At 41.1% G+C, this 23599-nt stretch overlaps 1 protein-coding gene and 1 non-coding gene across 2 annotated transcripts in view; both read left to right on the forward strand.

Annotated features, from left to right (window-relative positions):
* The first annotated feature begins 1594 nt into the window (after nucleotides 1–1594).
* Nucleotides 1595–23599, forward strand: part of NOX1 (NADPH oxidase 1) — a 28271-nt gene continuing 6266 nt past the window's right edge. The window contains exons 1-12 of the mRNA XM_066356429.1: nucleotides 1595–1750; nucleotides 5148–5243; nucleotides 11748–11858; nucleotides 12419–12503; nucleotides 13638–13789; nucleotides 13893–14074; nucleotides 14162–14294; nucleotides 17151–17243; nucleotides 17793–18028; nucleotides 18242–18404; nucleotides 18956–19102; nucleotides 19302–19426. Coding sequence (XP_066212526.1) covers nucleotides 1706–1750; nucleotides 5148–5243; nucleotides 11748–11858; nucleotides 12419–12503; nucleotides 13638–13789; nucleotides 13893–14074; nucleotides 14162–14294; nucleotides 17151–17243; nucleotides 17793–18028; nucleotides 18242–18404; nucleotides 18956–19102; nucleotides 19302–19426 — 1568 coding nt within the window. The 5' untranslated portion in view covers nucleotides 1595–1705. The remainder of the gene's footprint in view (nucleotides 1751–5147; nucleotides 5244–11747; nucleotides 11859–12418; nucleotides 12504–13637; nucleotides 13790–13892; nucleotides 14075–14161; nucleotides 14295–17150; nucleotides 17244–17792; nucleotides 18029–18241; nucleotides 18405–18955; nucleotides 19103–19301; nucleotides 19427–23599) is intronic.
* Nucleotides 6810–6885, forward strand: TRNAV-UAC (transfer RNA valine (anticodon UAC)). Its single transcript has one exon. It is a non-coding gene; the product is annotated as a tRNA-Val (tRNA).

Here is a 23599-nt window from a genome sequence, read left to right on the forward strand (position 1 = left end):
GAGTACATTAAAATTAAAAATTTCAAAACAAGCCAAAAACATAATCAATCAAGGACTAATATTGGATTATAAAAAGAATTCTAAGAATCTATAAGCCATAATAAAATAAACTGATAGAATTATAGGTCAGTAACCAGAATAAGCACTTCTCAAAAGAGAAACCTCAAATGGTCAATAACTGAACTACAAGATGCTCAACTTTATCAGGAAAACAAAAATTAAAATCACAATGCAATAGTATTTTACACTCATTAGAATCATAAAAAACAAAAAAGTATGGAAAATACTAAGTGTTGGCGAGCATGTGGAAGAAATAGAATGCTCATTCATAGCTTATTGGGATATACATTTATGTGAGTACTTTGGGAAAGGGTTTGGCATTACATAGAGGGGTTGAACATAATCAAATCCCGGGACCAAGGAATTCTACTCGGGTATATACTTTAGAGAAACTGTAGCATATCATCTACATCATTCCATCAACATTGTTTCATCACCATATCCAAAAGCGGTAGAATAAATAAATAAACCATAGTTTAGTCATGCAATGGAATGTTATGTAGTAGTACAAATGAACTGAAACTAGGCGTGCCAACATGTGTGAATCTCAAAAACACAATGTTAAGTGAAAGAAGCAAACCATGGTACCATATGTACATAATGTTCAAAAACAGGAAAAATTAAACAATATATTGTTTAGGGATTCATTTAGTTAGTTAAACTATAAAAAAAAAAAAAACCAAGGCAATGATTATCCCCAATTTCAGGATAGCTGGTTATATCTGATGGGTGAGGGGAGAGGCCTAGCAGGGAAGTTTCCACAGAGGACTTTAAGATATTGAAAAAAATGCTCTAATCTTTTTTAAATTTAGGTAGTGAGTATATAGATACTTGTTCCTTAAAACTATCTTTTAATTACATCAATGTTTTTATATATCTTTCTATGTATATTTTACCATGTTGTAGTAGGAAAAAAATCAGTGTCCAGAACTAAACACTGCTCTAGCTAATGAATCATGCTAGGAAGCAGTCACCTCCCTCGGTTTAGGTACTTTAATTATTTTCTAAATTTATACACGTATTCTCCTATTTTTTTTGTCCATTCTTTTCACTTGTCCTTCCTGCCAGCCAGCTCTCCTCAGATCCAGATCATCTTCTCCAATACTCATCATCCTCCATATACTAAAGTTTCTGAGCCAGCCAGGCTTGAGGTCTGGATTGTACCTGGCAGGTGTGACAGCTCATCTGACAGCCCACCTTACAGCAACTTCTTTAACATGCTCACTTCTTCACTTCTTGTCCTGCTTCTCCTGATCTGTTTCTAGCCCTGCCTATTGTCTTTCTTACGAGAAACCTTAACAGGTGCGTTATCAAGGAAGGTAATGCCTCATATTAGGTCATGTTGATAAGATGATGAGAGCATATTCTTATTCAAGAAGACTGCTATTTCCTGATGAAATAAAACCTCACCAGGGAAAACCCCTGTGGTTCTCATTGGTAGGGCCGGCCTACTTACTACCCAAGCTGATAACAGTTCCGTCCAGAGGAGGAAGGCTGCACGCACTTATTTATTCCTGGAAGCTTTGTGGGTAGATGTGCAGCTTTCAGCCCCTGAGCTGGAAAGAAGTCCCAAATCTGAAGAACCTTTTCAGAATCCAGGTTGCTGAATCTGCTGCCTAGAGAAGTTCCAAATCACCTCTTGAGAATGGGAAACTGGGTGGTTAACCACTGGCTTTCAGTTTGGGTTCTGGTAAGTGATATTTCATTGTCTATTAATTACTCTTAACAGAGTAAGGAGACATCATATTTGTTTATATTTGTTAAGCTATTTGAAAGGGAAAGATCCCATGCCATTGTGGAACTCATCAAGGCCAGTTATCAGATATAAATTCCAACTCAAGGATTACAGATATATGGTTTATTCATTCTTCTGTGTACAATATATTTCACTACTTTAGAGAAGGAAAAAATACAACTCTAGAAACTGGTTGGTAAAGAGACAAATAATATGCTCTCAAACCACAACTATTTAAAATTTCAGTATGTTTTCATTTTCTGTTTTCTTTTTTTCTCTTCCATCTCACTTCTAACTACTGCCCTGGGGCATTCTTTTCTCTCCATCCTATACTGTTTACATCAGATTTCATAAAATGATTAAATATTTGAGTTAGAGGTGATCTTAGAGATCATCTGGTGCAGCATTGTCCATTAGAAATATAACGTGAGCCATATATGTGATTTTTAAAATTTCTAATACTTATATTGAAAAAAGTAGAAAGACAGTCTGGCCTGTGGAGGTGCAGTGGATGGAGCGTTGACCTGGAACACTGAGGTCACTAGTTGTATCCTCAGGTGTGCCCGGGCAAGGCACATATGTGAAGCAATCAACTATGACTTGATGCTTCTCACTCCCCACCCCCCCAAATCAATAAAAACAAAATGTTTTAAAATAATAAATAAAGAAGTTATAGGCCTAAATGATACTTTAGACCAGATTAATTTGATAAAAAGAGAAAAAAGTAAAAACAAATAGGTCAAATTAATTTCAAGCAATATAGTTGTTTAATCCAATATATCAAAATATCATCCTGTCAGCATGTAATCAATACTGAAAGTATTAGCATGATGATTTATATTCTTGTATTTTTACTGTCTTTGAAATCTGTTGTGTATTTTATACTTACAGCACATCTCAAACAGAACTAGCCACATTTCAAGTGCTTAGTAGCCACATGTGGGTGCATAGCGCAGATACATGTCAAGACCTTGATTTTACAAGAGAAAATAAGACCTGGATTTCACATAGTGAGTTAATTGCAGAACCATCACTCAATCCCAGCTCCCCAGTGTTCACACCAGAACTCCTGTGTGTGCATGCGCAGGTGTACACACTCATTCTTTCATTTCTGAGCCACCCCTGAGCCTGGGACTCCCTGTGCCCTTTCTCACTTTTCTTTATCTTTCTGTCATTGTCCCTTCTAGGGTTCTCTCTTTTCTCCTGTTTTTCCTTTGGGTCCCATAGGACTGCCATGTGCTCCAGGGAAGAAGGTGTGGAGAACAATCATGTTCCCCTGGAGGGTTGTTCTGCATTTAATGACAGGCCAAACGTTTATTTTGGCAGGTTATAACTTATATTTTCAGTGTTCCAATGACCTATGTTTAATTTCTTTTGAAGTAGTTTAGGAAATAGCGTACTTGGGAATGAATTTCAGTTCTGCTATTAACTGAGTGACCTTGATCAAATTGTTTTTCCTCTTTAGACTTCGGGTTACCTGTGTATGTTTTTTTGGGGGGGTTAATTAAGTGACTGGATTAGATTCATATATAAGGGTATTTCTAGCTTTAAAACCCTCTGTGCTTTGTCTCCCTTTCCTATTTTTTGCTTGGAGATTTCATTGCCCATGGTGATGAGTCACATTTAACTGTCTAGTTTTGAATTTCCATCCCTCACCAATCCTGCTGGCAGGCTCAGAGATCCTGCTGGCAGGCTCAGAGATCTTGCTGTCTCTGACATATACTCCTATGCACTATTTTTTTTTAAATGTCAAAGTGGAAAATGGAATTCCTTACTCTCAGATGTCACTGTGTTTCATCACTCACCTTACCTACAATTGTTTATGGGCTGACTCAGAGATTCTTGTGTCTGTGTCTCTTTTGGATCCTGCAATATTTCTGCTCCCTCTAAATAAGTTTCTCTCCTCTATCTTCTGAATCTATCTGTGGCTTTCATCTCTTTTTCCATTAGGGTCAAAGACTCTCTGGAAGACACTTATCTCTGGAAAGGGTCTCTAAGCAAAGGATGCAAGAAGAAATTCATTGGTAAAGTCAGTCTGATAACAATGCAACTCTGTAACCAGCATTATTTATTGAGCTCTTACTCTGCACCAAACATTGCATTAATTACTTCACATGCGTTATTTCATGTAAGACTCACAGCAGTGCTGTGAGGTAAATGTTGTTATTATTCTCATTTAATAGGCGAAGAAAACTTAGATTCAGAGAAGTTAAATAACATGTCTGTCTAAGATTACAGAGCTAGGAAGTGGTAGAGCTAGCATTTCAGCCCGGGGAATTTTACTCCAATATCACACTTTAAAACACTATGTCATGCTGCTAGAGGTGTGTGAGTTGTCCAGATCTAGTGAATGTAAATGAGCATGTCGTTGGCTAATGGCCGTTTACCTGGGGCTGAGATGGTTCTGATCCATCCTGGGTCCAGAGATATTTATTATAGGCATCCCAGTGTCCCAGAGTCCTGCTCATTTACAAACTAGCACCTCCAAGTTTCGGCTAGAGCCCAATTGGTTGGTTTCCAAGGCAGTGAGGAGTGGGTTCCAAATTTCCTCCTTTGCCAGTGCAGAGACAGAGCTTAGAATAGACAAAAGTGATGTTAAGAGCTCAATGAGTCCAGTGCAATGATAACTTAATTTGAAAAGAGACTTACAATCTGAAAACAGGGAAATGTGTGTCAGAGTGTAATTAAAGAGTCCATCTGGAAATGTTTAGTCTTTTTCAGATGAATATTGTTATTGCTTGTTAAATTTATTTTTCATTTCTTAAGAAATCCATTCTTCACTGATGGCTATCTTTTAGGCAATAGTTTAAATGCTCTAGTCCAGGAGTTGGCAAATGTTTTCAGTAAAGAGGTGGGTAGTATACATTTTAGTCTTTGCCGTAACTACTCAACTTGCTCACTGCATCATGAAAGCAGCCACAGACAATGCAGAGATAAGTAGGAATGGCTAAATTCCAATACCACTTTATTATAGACACTGAAATTTTAATTTTATATAATTTTCATGTAAAAGTTTTCATTCTTCTCTTGATTTTTTTCCAAGCATTTAAAAATGAGAAAACAAAAAATGTAAAAACCATTCTTAGCTTGAAGGCTGTACAAAAGAAGTGGTAAACCAGATTTGCTCCATGGATCTTGGATTGCTGACCCTGCTCATTAGTGTCTAGTGCACATTTTGAAGTTCTAACTTACTCTGAAGTGAGTTAGAAATGAGCAGGATTGTACTGATTTAAAATGAAAACAGATAAGCACAAAATAGCCAAAGGGTGACACTATTTTCTATGCCTTAGTTCCTGCTGCCCATACCCAAATTTTACTTTATTCTTTGCTTTTGTTTTTTATCTTCCTCTAGGTTGTTTGGTTGGGGATGAATGTTTTCTTGTTTGTACATGCCTTCCTGTCATATGAGAAGGGCGACAAGTACTACTACACAAGAGAAATCCTGGGGGTGAGTATCACAGTTGTAATGTGAGGATCCTAGACATTTTTTCTGTGTGACAGAGACAGAGAGAGAGACAGAGAGAGGGACAGATAGGGACATACTGACAGGAAGGGAGAGAGATGAGAAGCATCAACTCGTTGTTGCGGCACCTTAGTTGTTCACTGGTTGCTTTCTCACATGTGCCTTTACCGGGGGTGGGGGGCTACAGCAGATCAAGTGACCCCTTGCTCAAGCCAGTGACCTTGGGCTGAAGCTACCCGCCTTGGGCTCAAGCTGGTGAGCCTCGCTCAAACCAGATGAGCCCATTCTCAAGCCAGCGACCTCGGTGTTTCAAACCTGGGTCCTCCGTGTGCCAGTCCAATGCTCTATCCACTGCAGCACCACCTGGTCAGGCCCTAGGCATTTTTCTTGTTTCTGATCCAGCTCTTCTGAGACCTAATGCCCTGATGGCCTCTAGGGCTAGAGTTGCCAGAAAAATTACAGGATGCCCAGTTAAATTTGAATTCCAGAAAAATAACGAATCATTTCTTTTGGTATAAGTAGTTTCCAAATATTACATAGGTATACAGAAAGTCCTTGCTTAACATCATCATCAATAGGTTTTACAGCTTCAAGCAAAATGACATGTAACAAAACCAATTTTACTCTGGGCTAATATAAACAAGAGTTAAGTTCTGATTGCATCTCATCAGCATTATAACAAAATGACTTTATTCTAGGTCCTGCTGTTCCAAAAGAAAAAAAAAATTATAGGTTTCCTTGGTGATCTGAAAGTGGCAGAGCATTCCTATGAAACCTTTTGTAAGCCAAAATGGCATAAAGTAAAAAAGCAATTACCATTAATTTATGTGGAGAACATTTTGAACATTCCTTGACCCCTAAAATAACCTCTCAAATCATACCAAATAGGCTTAAATTACATCTGGTTTTATACTAAGCATAACACTCTTATTAGCTCTGATACTTTACTTTAGGACACACCTTGCTAACAGATGTACATAATGAATCAAGATGAAGCCCAGATGCTCATAGACAGTTTGAGCTCGGGCAGCTTGGTGCTGAGATGCTGAGGTAGTTTCTGAAGGGCCTTGGCGGTCCACTTGCTGCTCAGCGTGCACACTACCTCGTAACAGCTGGCTTAAACAAACACTGAATGCTATTTTTGCTTTTAATTTTTGTTGTTGCTATTGTTAGTGGAAAAGGTACCAATGTAGGATTTTTGTTAAAGCTAAGTGGCAGAACACAAACTCTCAAACACTAGGGTGATATCTGTATTCTTTTTAAAAATCTAATGTTCAAATTTAGCCATGCACCCTGTATTTTTGTTCACGAAATCTGACAGCTCTATGTAGGACACACTCCCCAGACCCATTAGTGCAAACACACAATAAAGTAAACTATTAAGCAGTGCTTTTCAAACTGGTTTTCATGGAAACCCAGATGCTCCTACAGGGTAGAAGGGGAAGGTTAACTGAGCAGTGCTTCTGCCACTGCCCCTGCTTCAACCAAAGCAGCCCTTAACTGTCTTAGATTCCTGCATATGAGTTTAAGAGTTTGGTTAAAAATAAACAGGTCCTGGCCGGTTGGCTCAGTGGTAGAGCATCAGCCTTACATGTAGAAGTCCCAGGTTCGATTCCTGGTCAGGGCACACAGGAGAAGTACCCATCTGCTTCTCCATCCTTCCCCCTCTACTTTCTCTCTGTCTCTCTCTTCCCCTCCAGCAGCCAAGGCTCCATTGGAGCAGAGTTGGTCCAGGTGCTGAGGATGGCTCCATGGCCTCTGCTTCAGGCACTAGAATGGCTCCAGCTGCAATGGAGCAACGCTCCAGATGGGCAGAGCATCGCCCCCTGGTGGGCATGCCAGGTGGATCCTGGTCGGGCACATGCAGGAGTCTGTCTCTCTGCTTCCTGGCTTCCCACTTCAGAAAAATACAAAAAAATTAAAAAATTAAAAAAAATAAACAAAACCACCACTGTGGATGATCTCACAGAAGAATAGCTTCTATTAAATAAGGGTACTTAGGAAGGTATGTGGGTTGGGTCGTGCTGCAGAACTCAAGGTCTGCAGAAAGGGAAGGCCGGGTCTGTGTAACAGGACGGAGAAGGCTGGGAAAATGGCGCATTAAGAATAGAACATGTGGTACATCTATGCATAGAATACCGCTGAGCCATAAGAAGTTCAAGTATTGCCATTTGTGACAACGTGGATGGACTTGGAGAGTATTATGCTAAGTGAAATAAGTCAGTCAGAAAAGGACAAGAACTGCATGATTTCACTCATATCTGGGATACAAAACAACAAAGAAACAAACAAAACCCCTCATGGATACAGACAACAGGATCATGGTTACCAGAGGGGAAGGGGAGCGGAGGAGGATGAAGAGGGGAGGGGGAGTTGATCCATGGTCATTTTGGGTGCTGAGCACACAACAGAGTATACAGATGTCATGTTATAAAGTTGTACACCTCAAATTCATATAATGCTACCCCAGTAAATTTAATAATAATAATAAAAGTAATAGAAGAGGAAGGTTGGGGGTGGATAGAGCACATTGGTGTGGGAGTTTAGGGGGAAGCATGAAGATGGGAAGGGTTCTCTGACAGGCTCCTAAATTCTGACTAGAGAAGCAAATGTGACTGCTAACTCTGGTCAGTTATTCAGTAACAACAGGTGAGGGCTTTGGTTAAATCACTGTTATGTTAGGCCCTGGCCGGTTGGCACAGTGGTAGAGCGTCAGCCTGGCGTGCAGGAGTCCCGGGTTCGATTCCTTGCCAGGGCACACAGGAGAAGCACCCATCTGCTTCTCCCCCCCTCCCCCCTCCTTCCTCTCTGTCTCTCTCTTCCCCTCCCGCAGCCAAGGCTCCATTGGAGCAAAGTTGGCCCGGGCGCTGAGGATGGCTCTGTGGCCTCTGCCCCAGGCACTAGAATGGCTCTGGTTGCAACAGATCAACGCTCCAGATGGGCAGAGCATCGCCCCCTGGTGGGCATGCCGGGTGGATCCGGGTCGGGTGCATGTGGGAGTCTGTCTGCCTTCCCATTTCCAACTTCAGAAAAATACAAAAAAAAAAATCACTGTTATCTTGACGGTGCCTTATTCTATTAGCTTTCCACAAAGATCCACACATGTACACATTTAAAGACAGCTTGTCCTTTTTAAAAATCCTCCTTTTCTCTCCATAATCAAAGAATCCATGTTGAGATCACAACTAATTTAAATGTTCTGTTTGTAGCTTATTTCACCTTGCTGTTTTCTGTGTTAAATGTCGGTTCTTGATCCTTCTTTGAAAACTACAAATACAAAGGAAGTGATAATGTGTTTTAAAAATAGCTTTTTTAATTAAGGGAATGGTGCAATAAACGTAGCTACTTGTTAAGAGCTGAGTTGTTTTATGATCAAAAAGTCAGCAGTAGAAAAATGAATCATGCCGATATCCTGTGGGCATTTCATTTTTAAAGGTCCTATTAAAAAATTAATTATAACTAATGCTGCATTTGATGAGATCAAATGATATAGAAATGTATAAGTAAAATATGAATATTACCTTCCCATCCCATGCCCCAAAGATAACCATTATTAATAGTTTGTTGTGTGTATATATAGATATACTGACATATGTTCATGAATGCATCAGACATATGGGTTTTGTTTTGTTTTTGAGGTAGATATTATTCTTATTCACTTTTTTCCTGTATATGGTAAAATTTGCTCTTTTTGGTATACTGGTCTATAAGGTTTTTTGATAGTTTATTTTACTTATTATTTTTATTTAGAAATTAAATTTAATGAGGTGGCATTGGTCCATAGGAACACATAGGTTTCAGGTGACCGTCTCCATGACACATGAAATATTTGTTGCATTGTGTATCTATCATTTGGAGTTAAACCACTTTCTGTCACCATACATTTGGCCCTGTTAACTCCATTTTCCTCACCCCTCTCCCTCTGGTAACCACTCCATTTTCATCTATGTCTGTGAGTCTCAGTTTCATGGCCCACATATGACTGAAATCATATCATTCTTAGCATTTTCTGACTGACTCATTTTGCTTAGCATAATATTCTCAAATTCAGTAGGACACATAAGTTTTTAAAAATTTTAACCAAAGACAGTATCATGTTGTAGATATTGGCTGGAAATTTCTTCCCACACTTAGTATATTTTGTTTATCTTTCCATGTGTGTATGTGACCAGTGATGTGTGGGAACCAGCTCTTATCAGTTTGCAGTAACCAGTTCTGTGCATCTCTTATCAAGCTTGCATTCAGTGGCTTTCTTTTTTGTGTGTGACAGAGACAGAGAGAGGGACAGATAGGGACAGACAGGAAAGGGAGAGAGATGAGAAGAATCAGTTCTTTGTTGTGGTACTTTAGTTGTTCAGTGATTGCTTTCTCATACGTGCCTTGACCAGGGGGCTACAGCAGACGGAATGACCCCTTGCTCAAGCCAGCAAACCCATGCTCAAGCCAGCAACCCCATGCTCAAGCTGGCGAGCTGTGCTCAAACCAGATGAGCCCCCGCTCAAGCCGGTGACCTCGGGGTTTCGAACCTGGGTCCTCTACATCCCAGTCTGACGCTATATCCACTGTGCGGCCACCTGGTCAGGCTCAGTGGCTTTCAATGACACCAAGTTGGTATCTTGAAGTCTGCCATGGTGAAAGTATTTACAGCATGTAAATTGGCAAAGGCTGGAAATAAAGACCACTGTCTTCCCCTGAAAGCTGATTGTTAAAACACTGACTACCCCTACACCACTGCATAGAGCTCTAATCCTTTTGAAAACATATCACTCCATAGCATTGATGTGCCATAATATATTTATTTATTCCACACAGTATTTCTTAAATTTGTGCTCTCTCTAGGAAAATGCAGAGAATTATTTAATCAGGATGAAGCAGAGCAAATGAGTAACAGAGGAAGCGGTTTAAGTCTGTAGTCAACGCGGCATTAATAACAGCAGCAGTTGAATTAGATTATCAGTGTTGATGTTGAAAAGTGAATATAATTTGGGATATTTCAGTGTGCTGCAATGGGAAAAAAAAGATTTGTTCTAAAAAGAATTCTTTTTATACAAATGGCCTCCACAGAATATGGAGCTATGAAATTCTAGTCCTACAATTCACAATTCACTGGCCAATTTTAGACTTAAGAAACCTGTGTAACTTAAATTAGCAAGCCAAGGGAACCAATGTGGAAACACAGCATCTTCAAGATGAGCAGAGAAAATTTACTCAGAAATTGAACAGACTGTCTCTACCAAAAAGAGTCGGAGTGTGACTCAACAGAGGGAGAAACACTGGTCACATGCAAGAGCCCGAAATGGAAAACAGTAAGGCCGCTCTTGTTCACGGCACTGCCTGACATTGTAAGACATTACGGATGCAAGGCAGGTCTTATCTGGCTCATTAAACCCACTGTTATGTTTCTCCGGGTTCAGGTTGTATGGAGAAACAGTTTTTCTGCCAAAAAGATTACTAGAAAAAAAAAAGGCTGAGAAATTGTTAAGTTTGACCCATATTTTTCCCTTTAGCACATACAGGCACGTATGTAAGGGCCAGCCAGGCAGCTGAGGCGCAGCAGTAATTGCCTGGCAGCTGTGGGATGGTCACACTTCACAGCCTGCACTCGGGGCCAACTCTGAGTACATGGAGCCAACTCGGAGACCAGAGAGAGAAGTTGGATTTAGCTACCATGGACTAGAGCATATTTTTTTTTCAGTGTATATCTAATCAAGCCTATTTCTGGACTAAATACTTTTTTGAAGCACTGATTTCTTGTCTCCTTTTCTAGCAGTTTGTACTGCTGGATTAGATTGATCTGTTGGGTCTGTTGCCTGGCGACCCCCCAAAATCAGTTTGAAGTTATATTCTCAGAACTTCTCCCTTCTCAAATCTCTACCTGAGTTGAATACTTTTGCTTTGAGATATTCATTAGTTTTGCTTTAGGCTTTACTCAATTATTAAAGATACCTTAAATATGAGAGATTACATTTCAATTGTTTTTGTACATGATTATTACATGCTTATAATCACTACATTAGAAATACAGAAAAGAGTAAAAACAGTCACCATCTATAATTATACTTCTAAATATATAAGCTTTATTTAAAATGCAAATAAAAATGTGTGATCCTCAAGATTGTTTTACAAGGGACAAGCAATAAAATCATAACTGAGTGCATTAAACAAAAATACTAATTGCAAAGTAATACACCCATAGAATGTGTTTGTTAGCATGGAATCATTAAATTTTGTTATCCTTCATATGGATAAATGTATAGTCACACACTTCCAAATCACTGTTACGAGAATTTCTTGATTCAATACTAAGTTTAGCAAATTGTTAGTCATTTGCAAATAGAGAACTGGGCCTGATTATTCCAGCTATTGAGAAAAAAGGGAGGGAGCTGCAGCATGGCCACTTCCAGGTTTCAGACAAGAGGACTGGGCTCGTGCTCTCCTGCTAAATGGTCCGGTGAAGCAGCTGATATTATCTTTTCTCCTCTGCTCTAGTCGGCGCTGGCTTGGGCTCGAGCTTCTGCTCGCTGCCTGAATTTTAACAGCATGCTGATCCTGCTTCCCATGTGTCGAAATCTGCTGTCCTTCCTGAGGGGCGCCTGCTCAGTAAGTCCCAACCACTTGTAGGTCAACTTTCACTTTAAGGAAGGTGATTTAGAACACCTCAAATGAAAAAGAGAAGTGAATTAGGGTAAAGTTTCAAAGAACAATGATTTTTTTTTTCTGAATAGCAGTACATCGTGTATTACTTTTAGGACATTTATCTGAATGTGAGTTTATAAAGTACCTTCAGTTAAATTAAACCTATCAGAAAAAAGCAGACATATCACGGGGTTTTTAGGAAAAAATGAGAAAAAGAATGAGAAATGACTGTGGTGCAAAATATAACTTTCTCTTACTTTTCACACCACTCTGAAGTATGAATCACTTATGGTTTGTAAATTAAGACGTAAAAAAATATAGACAAGAGCCCCTGGACTCTTCAGTCAGTAGCTCAACCTGGAGGCCCGAGAAATGAAAGCCAGAAGGACTCCTGTGGTAGCCAAGAGGGTGGGCAAGGGTGGGTGGGTATTGGCATGCTCTGTGTAAGATATGTTGGTTATGGGCTGGTGAATTTCAAAAGGCTGCCGGGGAGACATCTGACCTTGATCACTTTATATTTGTAGCTTTGTAGGCGCACCTTGAGAAAGCAACTGGATCATAACCTCACTTTCCATAAGCTGGTGGCATATATGATCTGCCTACACACAGGTAACTAAGGCACACCATAAAACTGTAGGCTTCCGGGCCCAGGCGGTAGAGCATTGGCCTGGCATGCGAAAGACCTGGGTTCGATTCCCGGCCAGGGCACATAGGAGAAGCGCCCATTTGCTTCTCCACCCCCCCCTCCTTCCTCTCTGTCTCTCTCTTCCCCTCCCGCAGCCAAGGCTCCATTGGAGCAAAGTTGGCCCGGGCGCTGGGGATGGCTCCTTGGCCTCTGCCCCTGGCGCTAGAGTGGCTCTGGTCGCGGCAGAGCGATGCCCCAGAGGGGCAGAGCATCGCCCCCTGGTGGGCAGAGCGTCGCCCCTGGTGGGCGTGCCGGGTGGATCCTGGTCGGGCGCATGCGGGAGTCTGTCTGATTGTCTCTCCCCGTTTCCAGCTTCAGAAAAATACAAAAACAAACAAACAAACAAACAAAAAAAAAAAACTGTAGGCTTCCGGGCATTCTGAGTCTAGTTTCATTCATCCATGCATATAAGATATTCAAAAAGTGCTTATTTTACACCTGGCATTATTTGTTATGCACTGTTGTAGACCTATTTTCATAGAACTTATATTCTATTTGGGGGGGAACAGAGTATGAAAAAGATCTTGGGTCTCTCTATGATCAAGGTTTATTGGACACCTTCTGTGGACTTGGAACTCTGCTAGAATCTATATATATAAGATTCTTCTTTTCTAGTGGGGCATGCCTGACATAATGCCCCTTGTTTTTCTTAAGTGATAAGTGGGGAGACAGAAAGACAGACTCCTCCATGTGCCCAACAGGGATTCACCAAGCTAGCCCCCTAACAGATGACGCTCTGCCCATCTGAGGCCATTGCTCCATTGCTCGGCAACCCAGCTATTTTAGTGCCTGAGGTGAGGCCATGGTGGTATCCTCAGTGCCCTGGGCCAACTTGTTCCAACTGAACCATAGCTGTGGGAGGGGAAGACAGAGATAGAGAGAGAGAAGGGAGGAGAGAGGGGTGGAGAAGCAGGTGGTCGCTTCTCCTCTGTGCCCTGGCTGGGAATTGAACCCAGGACATCCACATGCCAGGCCGACACTCTACCACTCAGCCAACCAACCAAGGTCCATAATGCTCCTGAGACACCTCTCACAATCCTTTTCATCTTTCCATCTAGCTATTCACATCATTGCACACCTGTTTAACTTTGAACGCTATAGCAGAAGCCAACAGGCCACAGATGGATCCCTTGCTTCTGTTCTCTCCAGCCTATCTCTTCAAGAGAAAGAGGGGGATTCTTGGTTAAATCCCATCCAGTCTTCAAACATGGTGAGTTGACTTAATGGCAAAGCATCTGGGCTCTGGTCACAAACAGAAAAGGCATGGTATCCTTGGTGGATACTGTGTCAGATTGACATTTCTCCTTTCATAGACAGTGATATATGTGACATTCACCAGCATTCCTGGTTTCACTGGAGTGGTCATCACAATAGTACTTGTTCTCATGGTGACTTCAGCTATGGAGTTTATTCGGAGAAGTTATTTTGAGGTCTTCTGGTATACACACCATCTTTTTATCATTTACTTCATCGGATTAGGGATTCATGGCATTGGGTAAGGTCCTCTAATTTTTTTCTCATGCCCCAGTCCCTGACCTTGCATAATTCTTTGCTTTAAGCTGTCCTTCTTTGTCTATTTCAGTGGAATTGTCCGGGGTCAAACAGAAGAGAGCATGAAGGAGAATCATCCTCACAGGTGTGCAGAGAGTTTTCAGAAGTGGGATGATCATGACTTCCACTGCAAGCATCCTCAATTTGAAGGGAACCCTGCTGAGGTAAAAACCCTATGAATGAGGATAAATTCCTGTTAGAAGCTGTTGTGCTTATTGTTGTAATGGTAGATTACAAAGTAATCTACCATTATTAGTTCAGCTAATATATCCACAAAATTCCTACCATCAAAAAACTCCAATCTCTCTGGCAAGAGGCTAGGGAATTACCATTAGCAGAGGACCCTGAAGAGGAAGAACCAATGGTAGTGCATGCTATGAAACCATCTCTAAAGGTAATAATCTTTTTTTTTTTTTTATGTTTTTTTTCATTTTTCCAAAGCTGGAAATGAGGAGGCAGTCAGACAGATTCCCACATGCGCCCGACCGGGATCCACCCGGCACGCCCACCAGGGGGCGATGCTCTGCCCCCCGGGGCATCGCTCTGTTGCATCCAGAGCCATTCTAGCACCTGAGGCAGAGGCCACAGAGCCATCCTCAGCGCCCGGGCCATCTTTGGGGCATCACTCTGTTGCATCCAGAGCCATTCTAGCGCCTGAGGCAGAGGCCACAGAGCCATCCTCAGCGCCCGGGCCATCTTTGCTCCAATGGAGCCTCGGCTGTGGGAGGGGAAGAGAGAGACAGAGAGGAAGGAGAGGGGGAGGGGTGGAGAAGCAGATGGGCGCTTCTCCTGTGTGCCCTGGCCGGGAATTGAACCCGGAACTCCTGCACATCAGGCTGATGCTCTACCGCTGAGCCAACCGGCCAGGGTCTAAAGGTAATAATATTAGCCCACATTATTATTAGTGTTTATCATGGACCAGGTTTGCTGCATAATAAGAATGATCTCATTTGTACATAGCAATAATTTATGAGATAAGTACTTCTTTTGTCTCCATTTTAAGGCAAAAGGACTAGAATTCGTAGAGATGAGGTAAACTGCCAAGTAAGCAACTAGAGAATGTAATGTGTGGCATGGTGACTACAGTTAATAATACTGTATTACAAGTTTCTGAGTTGCTAAGTAAGGGAGCAGATCTTAACAGTCCTCAGCGTAAGAGAAATATTTAACTATGTAAGGTGACAGACATTAACTAGACTTATTATGGTGATCGTTTTTGCAATATATACAAATGTATAATCATTATGTTTTACTATCAAAACTGATATAATGTTATATATCAATCATATCACAAAGAAAAATAAATTAAAATTGAAAAGACAGTTTGGTATTGACAAAAAAAATATCTGTATCTTATACTATTCTTGTCACTTTTTTCTTAGTAAATGATGTGGCCATTACTATACTTGTATATTTTGTACATACCTTCTTTCTTTCTATTTTTTTTTTTTTTGACAGAGACAGAGAGTCAGAGAGAGGGACAGATAGGGACAGGCAGACAGGAACAGAGAGAGATGAGAAGCATCAGTTCTTTGTTGTAGCTCCTTAGTTGTTCAGTGATTCCTTTCTCATATGTGCCTTGACTGGGGGGCTACAGCAGAGCGATGTGACCCCTTGCTCAAGTCAGCAACCTTGGGCTCAAGCCACTGACCTTAGGCTTCAAGCCAGTGACCTCTGGGATCAAGCCAGCAATGAGGGGGTCATATCTATGATCCCATGGTCAAGCCAGGAACCCCTCCCTCGCTCAAGCTGGTGAACCCATGCTCAAGCCAGCAACCTCAGAGTGTTGAACCTGGGTCCTCCATGTCCCAGTCAGATGCTCTATCCACTGCGCCACCGCCTGGTCAGTCTGCATACCTAATTTCTTTATGCTCCATTTCCTAGAAGTGAAATTTCTGAGTAAAAGAAAAGGAATGCTTTCCAGGTTGTTGAGTTGTGTTGCCAAATTGTTCCCTGGGAAGATTCTACTAATCTGTACTTCCACCAGCTGGACATGTGAATATGCTGTTCCCTGCATCTCAGTTATTGGCGGGCATTATAGTTTAAAGCTAGTTTTCAATTTGAGAGGACAAAATGCTATTTAGTTTTAATATTCATTTTTCTGATTACTTTTGAAGCCCAAAAATTTCCCCACATGGTTATTAATCATTTCTGAAATTTTTTTTTCATGTCTTTAGAATTCAGCTGGGGATTTGTCCCAAATAGGAAATAGTGACAAATTGTATAATCCCCACTTTCAGGTTCAATAGCCCCATCTCTGCCTCTTTTCTCCCTAGAGATACTCAAGGAAGTTATTAACCTGAACCAGCATGAGAAAGCTCATTTCACACAACTCTGATATATCATAATCGAACAATTGTGCAAAGAGAGACAGGACTGACATTGCCAGAAAATACATTTTCAGTAGCTCCTGTGCATATGGAAGCAATTTGCTACCTTTAAGAAGATTTCAGGGATAGAAAGGCTGCTTTTAAAAAAATGTAGACAAGGTAAAAAGTATATGATCCTGTTAGGTGTTTTGAGCATCTGAGCAAAGAGGTGATGGATAAGTACCAAGTTTTATATATTGTTACAAATAGTGTTAGCCACTTACTTTCACCTTTGTGTTAGTTTGTTTTCTTTCTAATCATCTGCTTCTATTCCACATCTGTTGTTTTTTTCAGGTTGGATAAAGTGTCATGGAAAACGGTCTTAGATTCTTAAAATAAAATTATATGTATAGTACATATTATATCATTTTCCCCCATGTACTTTATTTCTGTGCTTTTCTTTTGTTTCCTGGTGAGACCTGTAAAAATTCAGGAAATGGTTGGCTTTATGAGGAGATTAGCAAACAAAACCATTATAGTTTATTTCTTTCCATTTCTGCCTTCAAGATTTGGTGAAATTAATGGCTTAATAATGAGACACAGCAGAGAACTCAATAAATATTTACTGAATGAAGGAATGAATCACTGCACTAATAAATCCTAAACAAAAGATTAATGTGTGACCTCATTCTTGACTCTGTTTCTGTGCAGTCTTGGAAGTGGATCCTCGCACCAGGTATTCTTTACATCTTTGAAAGGATCCTCCGATTTTACCGATCCCAGCAGCAGGTTGTGATTACCAAGGTAAAGCAAATGTACTTTCATCTTGCCATGATAAGAGTTTTGTTCTTCCTGGATATAGAAATAAGTTACCCATTTTGTCACCCTGAAAGGGGGGAAAAAAGATATTGCAGGTAACATACTTCATTTCTTCCAGTACTGGACAGACTTTGGGAAGAGGGGTTTGGCAGAAAGTGTCAGCATAGGTCTGTGTCAGAGGCTGCAAATAGCCAGCCTGTGCCAGATCTAGCCCACAGACGTGCTCTGTTTGGCCCACACACTCATTGCTTAGAAAGCTGAATTGGTTGCTAACACTTAAAAATCGAGATGGAGGCTTTCACATTAAAAATGATATTTCTGGCTTCTCTTGAAAAATGAGGCAACCTCATAACAGTGAGTCACAGTTCCATAGTGTAACCATTGTCTTCACTAAGTGACTGCTACTCCCTTTAGAAAGGACTTGTGCTAAGACATTGCCACTCACACCAGCCCTCTGGCTTTATTCATTTACTTTATCAGCCTGCCCTTGTTGCCATTTGAAATTGCCTCCTTTGGTCTCTGCCTCATTCACAGGTCGTCATGCATCCATCCAAAGTTTTGGAATTGCAAATGATCAAGCCTGGCTTCAGCATGGAAGTGGGACAGTATATTTTTGTTAATTGCCCCTCAATCTCTTACCTGGAGTGGCATCCCTTTACTCTGACCTCTGCTCCAGAGGAAGACTTCTTCTCCATTCATATTCGAGCAGTAGGGGACTGGACAGAAAAACTCATAAAGGCTTTTGAACAACAGCGTTCACCAATTCCCAGGTAGGTCCTGGAGAGCCGCAGAGACCCAGGCCAGGATGCAGATGAAAATAAGAATGAAATTACTCATTGAACCTTAAGTCTAGTACAATATAATATGATCAGAATAAACAGGCCAATATCAGCTGTGGGAACTGCTGTGTCTCTGGGAGGAGACACTTGAGGTTGGGGTAGAGACGGGACTTCATTTGCTCATTGTCTTCTGTCTTCTGCCAGGATTGAGGTGGACGGTCCCTTTGGCACGGTCAGTGAGGATGTTTTTCAGTATGAAGTGGCTATATTGGTCGGAGCAGGAATTGGGGTCACCCCCTTTGCTTCCATTTTGAAGTCTATTTGGTACAAATTCCGGCATGCAGATCACAACCTCAAAACCCAAACGGTACATTCCCTCATACCACTTTTCATCTGACTGGGTCTGACAGGCCCATCGCTTTCATGGACTAAGCTGTTTACACTTGATGAGAGAATAACCCCTCCCTGGAGTTATGAGAGCAAGTGATCACTTCTCTCTACCCAGGCGTCCACGATCTACAGCAGCGGTTCTCAACCCGTGGGTCGCGACCCCAGCTGGGGTCGAACGACCAAAACACAGGGGTCGCCTAAAGCCATCGGACCCCCGCCGGGGTCACGACCCACAGGTTGAGAACCGCTGATCTACAGATTGATCATGAACAGGGTCTTTGTTTTTAATTTGAAGTTTAAAATGACTTTGAACTGATGATGACATTGGTGATGTCTCTCTAATAAGGGAAATGATCAGAACTCTTCACATTCATGCTGCCTAAGGTCTACTGTTCTGTGAGGTGACTTTTCAGGTTACTCTAAACTTGATCAACAAATATACAGTATATCTACCTAATCATGTCACCATAATGTACATTGTAAGTAAGGGGCACTTGATGAGGCTCTGTTCTCTCTTGCTGATTCCAGATATATTTCTACTGGATCTGCAGGGAGATAGGTGCCTTCGCCTGGTTCAATGACCTGTTGGCTTCCCTGGAACAGGAGATGGAGGAATTAGGCAAAGTTGGTTTTCTAAACTACCGCCTCTTCCTCACCGGATGGGACAGCAACATTGTGAGTTCCAATAACACACTAATTCCCAGGTTGACTGCAAGCTGAATGTCAGACAAGAGACAGTGCATGTTGATTGGAAATAATTATTTCTTGTGGTTTCCTGCCTGACTTCACCCACACACACAAGTGTACAAGTGGCTGAAGGAAGAGACAGCTATCAGGATCTGCTTTTTCTAACTTTTTCTTTCTCTGACTCCAGGCTGGTCATGCCGCATTAAACTTTGACACAGCCACAGATATCCTGACAGGTCTGAAACAGAAAACCTTCTTTGGGAGACCTATGTGGGATAATGAGTTTTCTACAATAGCTACCACCCACTCCAAGTAAGTGCATTCTCTTCGGCTTAGTTGAGTTTACAGAGTTAGGGTTTAAGAAAAGTATTACAGTACGTTGAACATTCTTGGAAAAAGATCTCTAGGGCAGAAACTATTTGCATCATTCTTAGATTCTTGCTTAAAACTGAGGAAATTCCATCTGGGCTTTCAGCCAACTAAGGGTCATGACTTTGTAATTGATGAGATGTTTGCTGTCCCCACAAGCCCCTATTGAAATAGTGAGGCAAAGGAGACTCAGTTCTGATCTGTATTACCAAGCAACATACATAACTAGAACAATTCAAATGCATTGTTTTTGGCTTTAGTAACCTCTACTTAAAGTAGCAAGGGTTTGGAGTGTATCTAGTTAACTGATGACCTGACTTTGGTCTTTCTGGAAGGGTTTGAGACATGCAAGAGCATACAGGAAAACCTGGTGCCATGAGGTCAGCCATGCTAATGAGAAGAAGATTAAGCTAATAATGCTAGATTAATTCCAGAAACAAGTTGGCAGGTGAAGATCAATTCAGTTCCACAAACATTATTGGTTACTTTCTATAAACTTAGCACTCACTATTCTAGAAGTTTTGGAAGTTGAGAGAGAAATAAGATGTGGTTCTTGCCGACCAGGCGGTGGCATAGCGGAAAGAGCGTTGACTTGGGACACTGAGGTCCCAGGTTTGAAATCCCAAGGTTGCCAGTTTGAATGTGGGCTCATCCAGCTTGAGTGCGGGGTCTCTGGCTTGAGTGTGGGATCATAGACATGACCCCATGGTCCCTGGCTTGAGCTCAAAAGTCACTGGCTTGAAGCCCAAGGTTGCTGGCTTGAAGCACAAGGTTGCTGGCTTGAGCCCAAAGTTGCTGGCTTGAGCCCAAGGTTGCTGAGCAAGGAGCCACTGGCTCAGCTGGAGCCCCTCAGTCAAAGCACATATGAGAAAGCAATCAATAAACAACTAAGGTGTTGCAATGAGTTGATGCGTCTTATCTCTCTCCCTTCCTGTTTGTCCCTGCCTGTCCCCCCCCACTAAAAAAAAAAAAGTATGTTTTTTGCCTTCAAGGTCCACACCTTATTTTTATGGTTTTGTTTTAAAGTTTAAATTATTTTGATTTTTTAAAATTGAATTTATTGGGGTGACACTGGTTAACATAATAATACAAGTTTCAGGTGCCCAGTTCTACAATACATCTCTGGACAACATACTGTGTGTTCACCTCCCCAAGTCAAGTCTTCAGCCATCACTATTTATCCCCCTTTACCCCCTACAATAACCATACTGGTGTCCTTGTTTATGAGTTTTTTTCTTTATTTTTTGTCCTTTTTAAAAAATATATATTAAATTTTTATTTATTTATTGATTTTAGCAAGAGAGGAATAGAAAGAGAGAGAAACAGGAACACTGATCTGTTCTTGTATGTGCCCTGACTGGGGATCAAACTGACAACCTCTGTGCTTTGGGACGATGCTCTAACCAACTGAGCCATCTAGCCAGGGCTTTTGTCCTTTTTTACTCAATCCCTTCATTCCCCTCATCCAGTCCCCACCCCTGACAGCTGTCAGCCTATGAGTCTGTCTCTATTTTGCTTGTTAGTACATTTTGTTCATTAGATTCCACATATGAGTGAAATATGTTGCTTATCTTTTTAAGACTGGCTTATTTCACTTAGCATAATGCTATCCAGGTTCATCCATGCTGTTGCAAAAGGTAAGATTTTCTTCTTTTTTATGGCTGCATAGTATTCCACTATGTAAATGGACCACAGCTTTTTTTAATGTTTTTATTCAAGTCCTTTGTCCATTTTTATTTATTTATTTATTTATTTATTTATTTATTTATTTATTTATTTATTTCTTACAGAGACAGTGAGTCAGAGAGAGGGATAGATAGGGACAGATAGACAGGAACAGAGAGAGATGAGAAGCATCAATCATTAGTTTTTTGTTGCGCGTTGCAACACCTTAGTTGTTCATTGATTGCCTTCTCATATGCGCCTTGACCGCGGGCCTTCAGCAGACTGAGTAACCCCTTGCTGGGGCCAGTGACCTTGGGTTCAAGCTGGTGGCCTTTTGCTCAAACAAGATGAGCCTGTGCTCAAGCTGGGGACCTCGGGGTCTCGAACTTGGGTCTTCTGCATCCCAGTCCGACGCTCTATCCACTGCGCCACCACCTGGTCAGGCGACCACAGCTTTTTTATTCATTTATCTTCTGATGGGCACTTGGACTACCTCCAAATCTTGGCTATTGTAAATAGTGCTGCAATTATAATAGGGGTGCATATATTATTTCATACTAGTGTTTTGGGATTCTTCAGATAACTTCCCAGAAGTAGAATCCCTGGTGGCATAAGGCAGTTCCATTTTTAATTTTTTGAGGTAACTTCATACTGCTTTCCACAGAGGCTGCACCAATATGCATTCCCATCACCAGTGCAGGAGGGTTCCCTTCTCTCCACACTCTTCGCCAGCACTTGTTGTTTATTGATTTTATTTATGATAGCAATTCTGACCGGTGTGAGGTGGTATCTCATTGTGGTTTTAATTTGCATTTCTCCAATGATTAGTGATGTTGAGCATCTTTTTATGTCTATTGGCCATCTGTATGTACTCTTTAAAAAAGTGTCTATTTGGATCCTTTGCCCATTTTTAAACTGGATTTTTTTTTGGTGTTGAATTTTGTAAGTTCTTTATACATTTTGGATATTAATCCCTTATCAGATGTATTAAAGAATATGTCCTCCCATTCAATGGGTTGTTTATTCATTTTCTTGATGGTTTTATTTGCTATGCAAACAAATTTTAGTTTTATATTGTCTCATTTATCTATTTTTTTGTTTCCCTTGCCTGAGGAGATATATCAGAAAAAATAATTGCTATGAGAAATGTCTGAGATTTTACTGCCTATGTTTTCTTCTAGAATTTTTTATACTTTCAAGTCTGATATTTAAATCTTTAATCCATTTTGAGTTTACTCTTGTGTATGGAGTGAGAACATGGTCTAGTTTCATTTATTTTTTTGCATGTGCCTGTCCAATTTCTAAACACCATTTATTGAATAGACTGTTTTTGCCCCATTGTATGTTCTTGTCTCCTTTGTAAAATATTAATTGAACATATGAGCATGGGTTCATTTCTGGTCTCTTTATTCTGTTCCATTGATGTCTGTTTTTATGCCAGTACCATGCTGTTTTGATTACTATGGCCTTATAGTATAGTTTGATATCAGGTAGTGTGATTCCTTCAACTTTGTTATTTTTTCTCAATATTGCTGTGGTTATTCTGGGTCTTTTGTGGTTTAATATACATTTTTAGAATATTTTTTCTACTTCTTTTTTGGTCTCTTGATAGGAATTTTGTTAAATCTATGGATTGCCTTGAGTAATATGGACATTTTAATGATGTTAATTTTTCCTACCTATGAATACAGTGTATGCTTCCACTTATTTGTATCTACTTCAGTTTCTTTCTTCAGTGTCTTAGAATTTTCTGAGTATAGGTCTTTTACATCCTTGGTTAAATTAATTCCTAGGTATTTTATTTTTTATTTTATTTTATTTATTTTTTGTATTTTTCCGAAGCTGGAAACAGGGAGGCAGTCAGACAGACTCCTGCATGCGCCCGACTGGGATCCACTCGGCACGCCCACCAGGGGGCGATGCTCTGCCCATCTGGGGGCATCGCTCTGTCATGACCAGAGCCACTCTAGCGCCTGGGGCAGAGGCCAAGGAGCCATCCCCAGCGCCTGGGCCATCTTTTTGCTCCAATGGAGCCTCGGCTGCGGGAGGGGAAGAGAGAGACAGAGAGGAAGGAGAGGGGGAGGGGTGGAGAAGCAGATGGTCGCCTCTCCTGTGTGCCCTGGCCAGGAATCGATCCCGGGACTTCCGCATGCCAGGCCGACGCTCTACCACCGAGCCAACCAGCCAGGGCTTTTATTTTATTTTTTTACAGAGACAGAGAGAGAGTCAGAGAGAGTGATAGATAGGGACAGACAGACAGGAACGGAGAGAGATGAGAAGTATCAATCATTAGTTTTTTGTTGCGGCACCTTAGTTGTTCGACTGCTCTCTCATATGTGCCCTGACCATGGGCCTTCAGCAGACCGAGTAACCCCTTGCTCGAGCCAGCAACCTTGGGTCCAAGCTGGTGAGTTTTGCTCAAACTAGATGAGCCCACGCTGAAACTGGAGA

The sequence above is a fragment of the Saccopteryx leptura genome, chromosome X (assembly GCF_036850995.1).
Source record: "Saccopteryx leptura isolate mSacLep1 chromosome X, mSacLep1_pri_phased_curated, whole genome shotgun sequence".
NCBI classification, from domain to species: domain Eukaryota; kingdom Metazoa; phylum Chordata; class Mammalia; order Chiroptera; family Emballonuridae; genus Saccopteryx; species Saccopteryx leptura.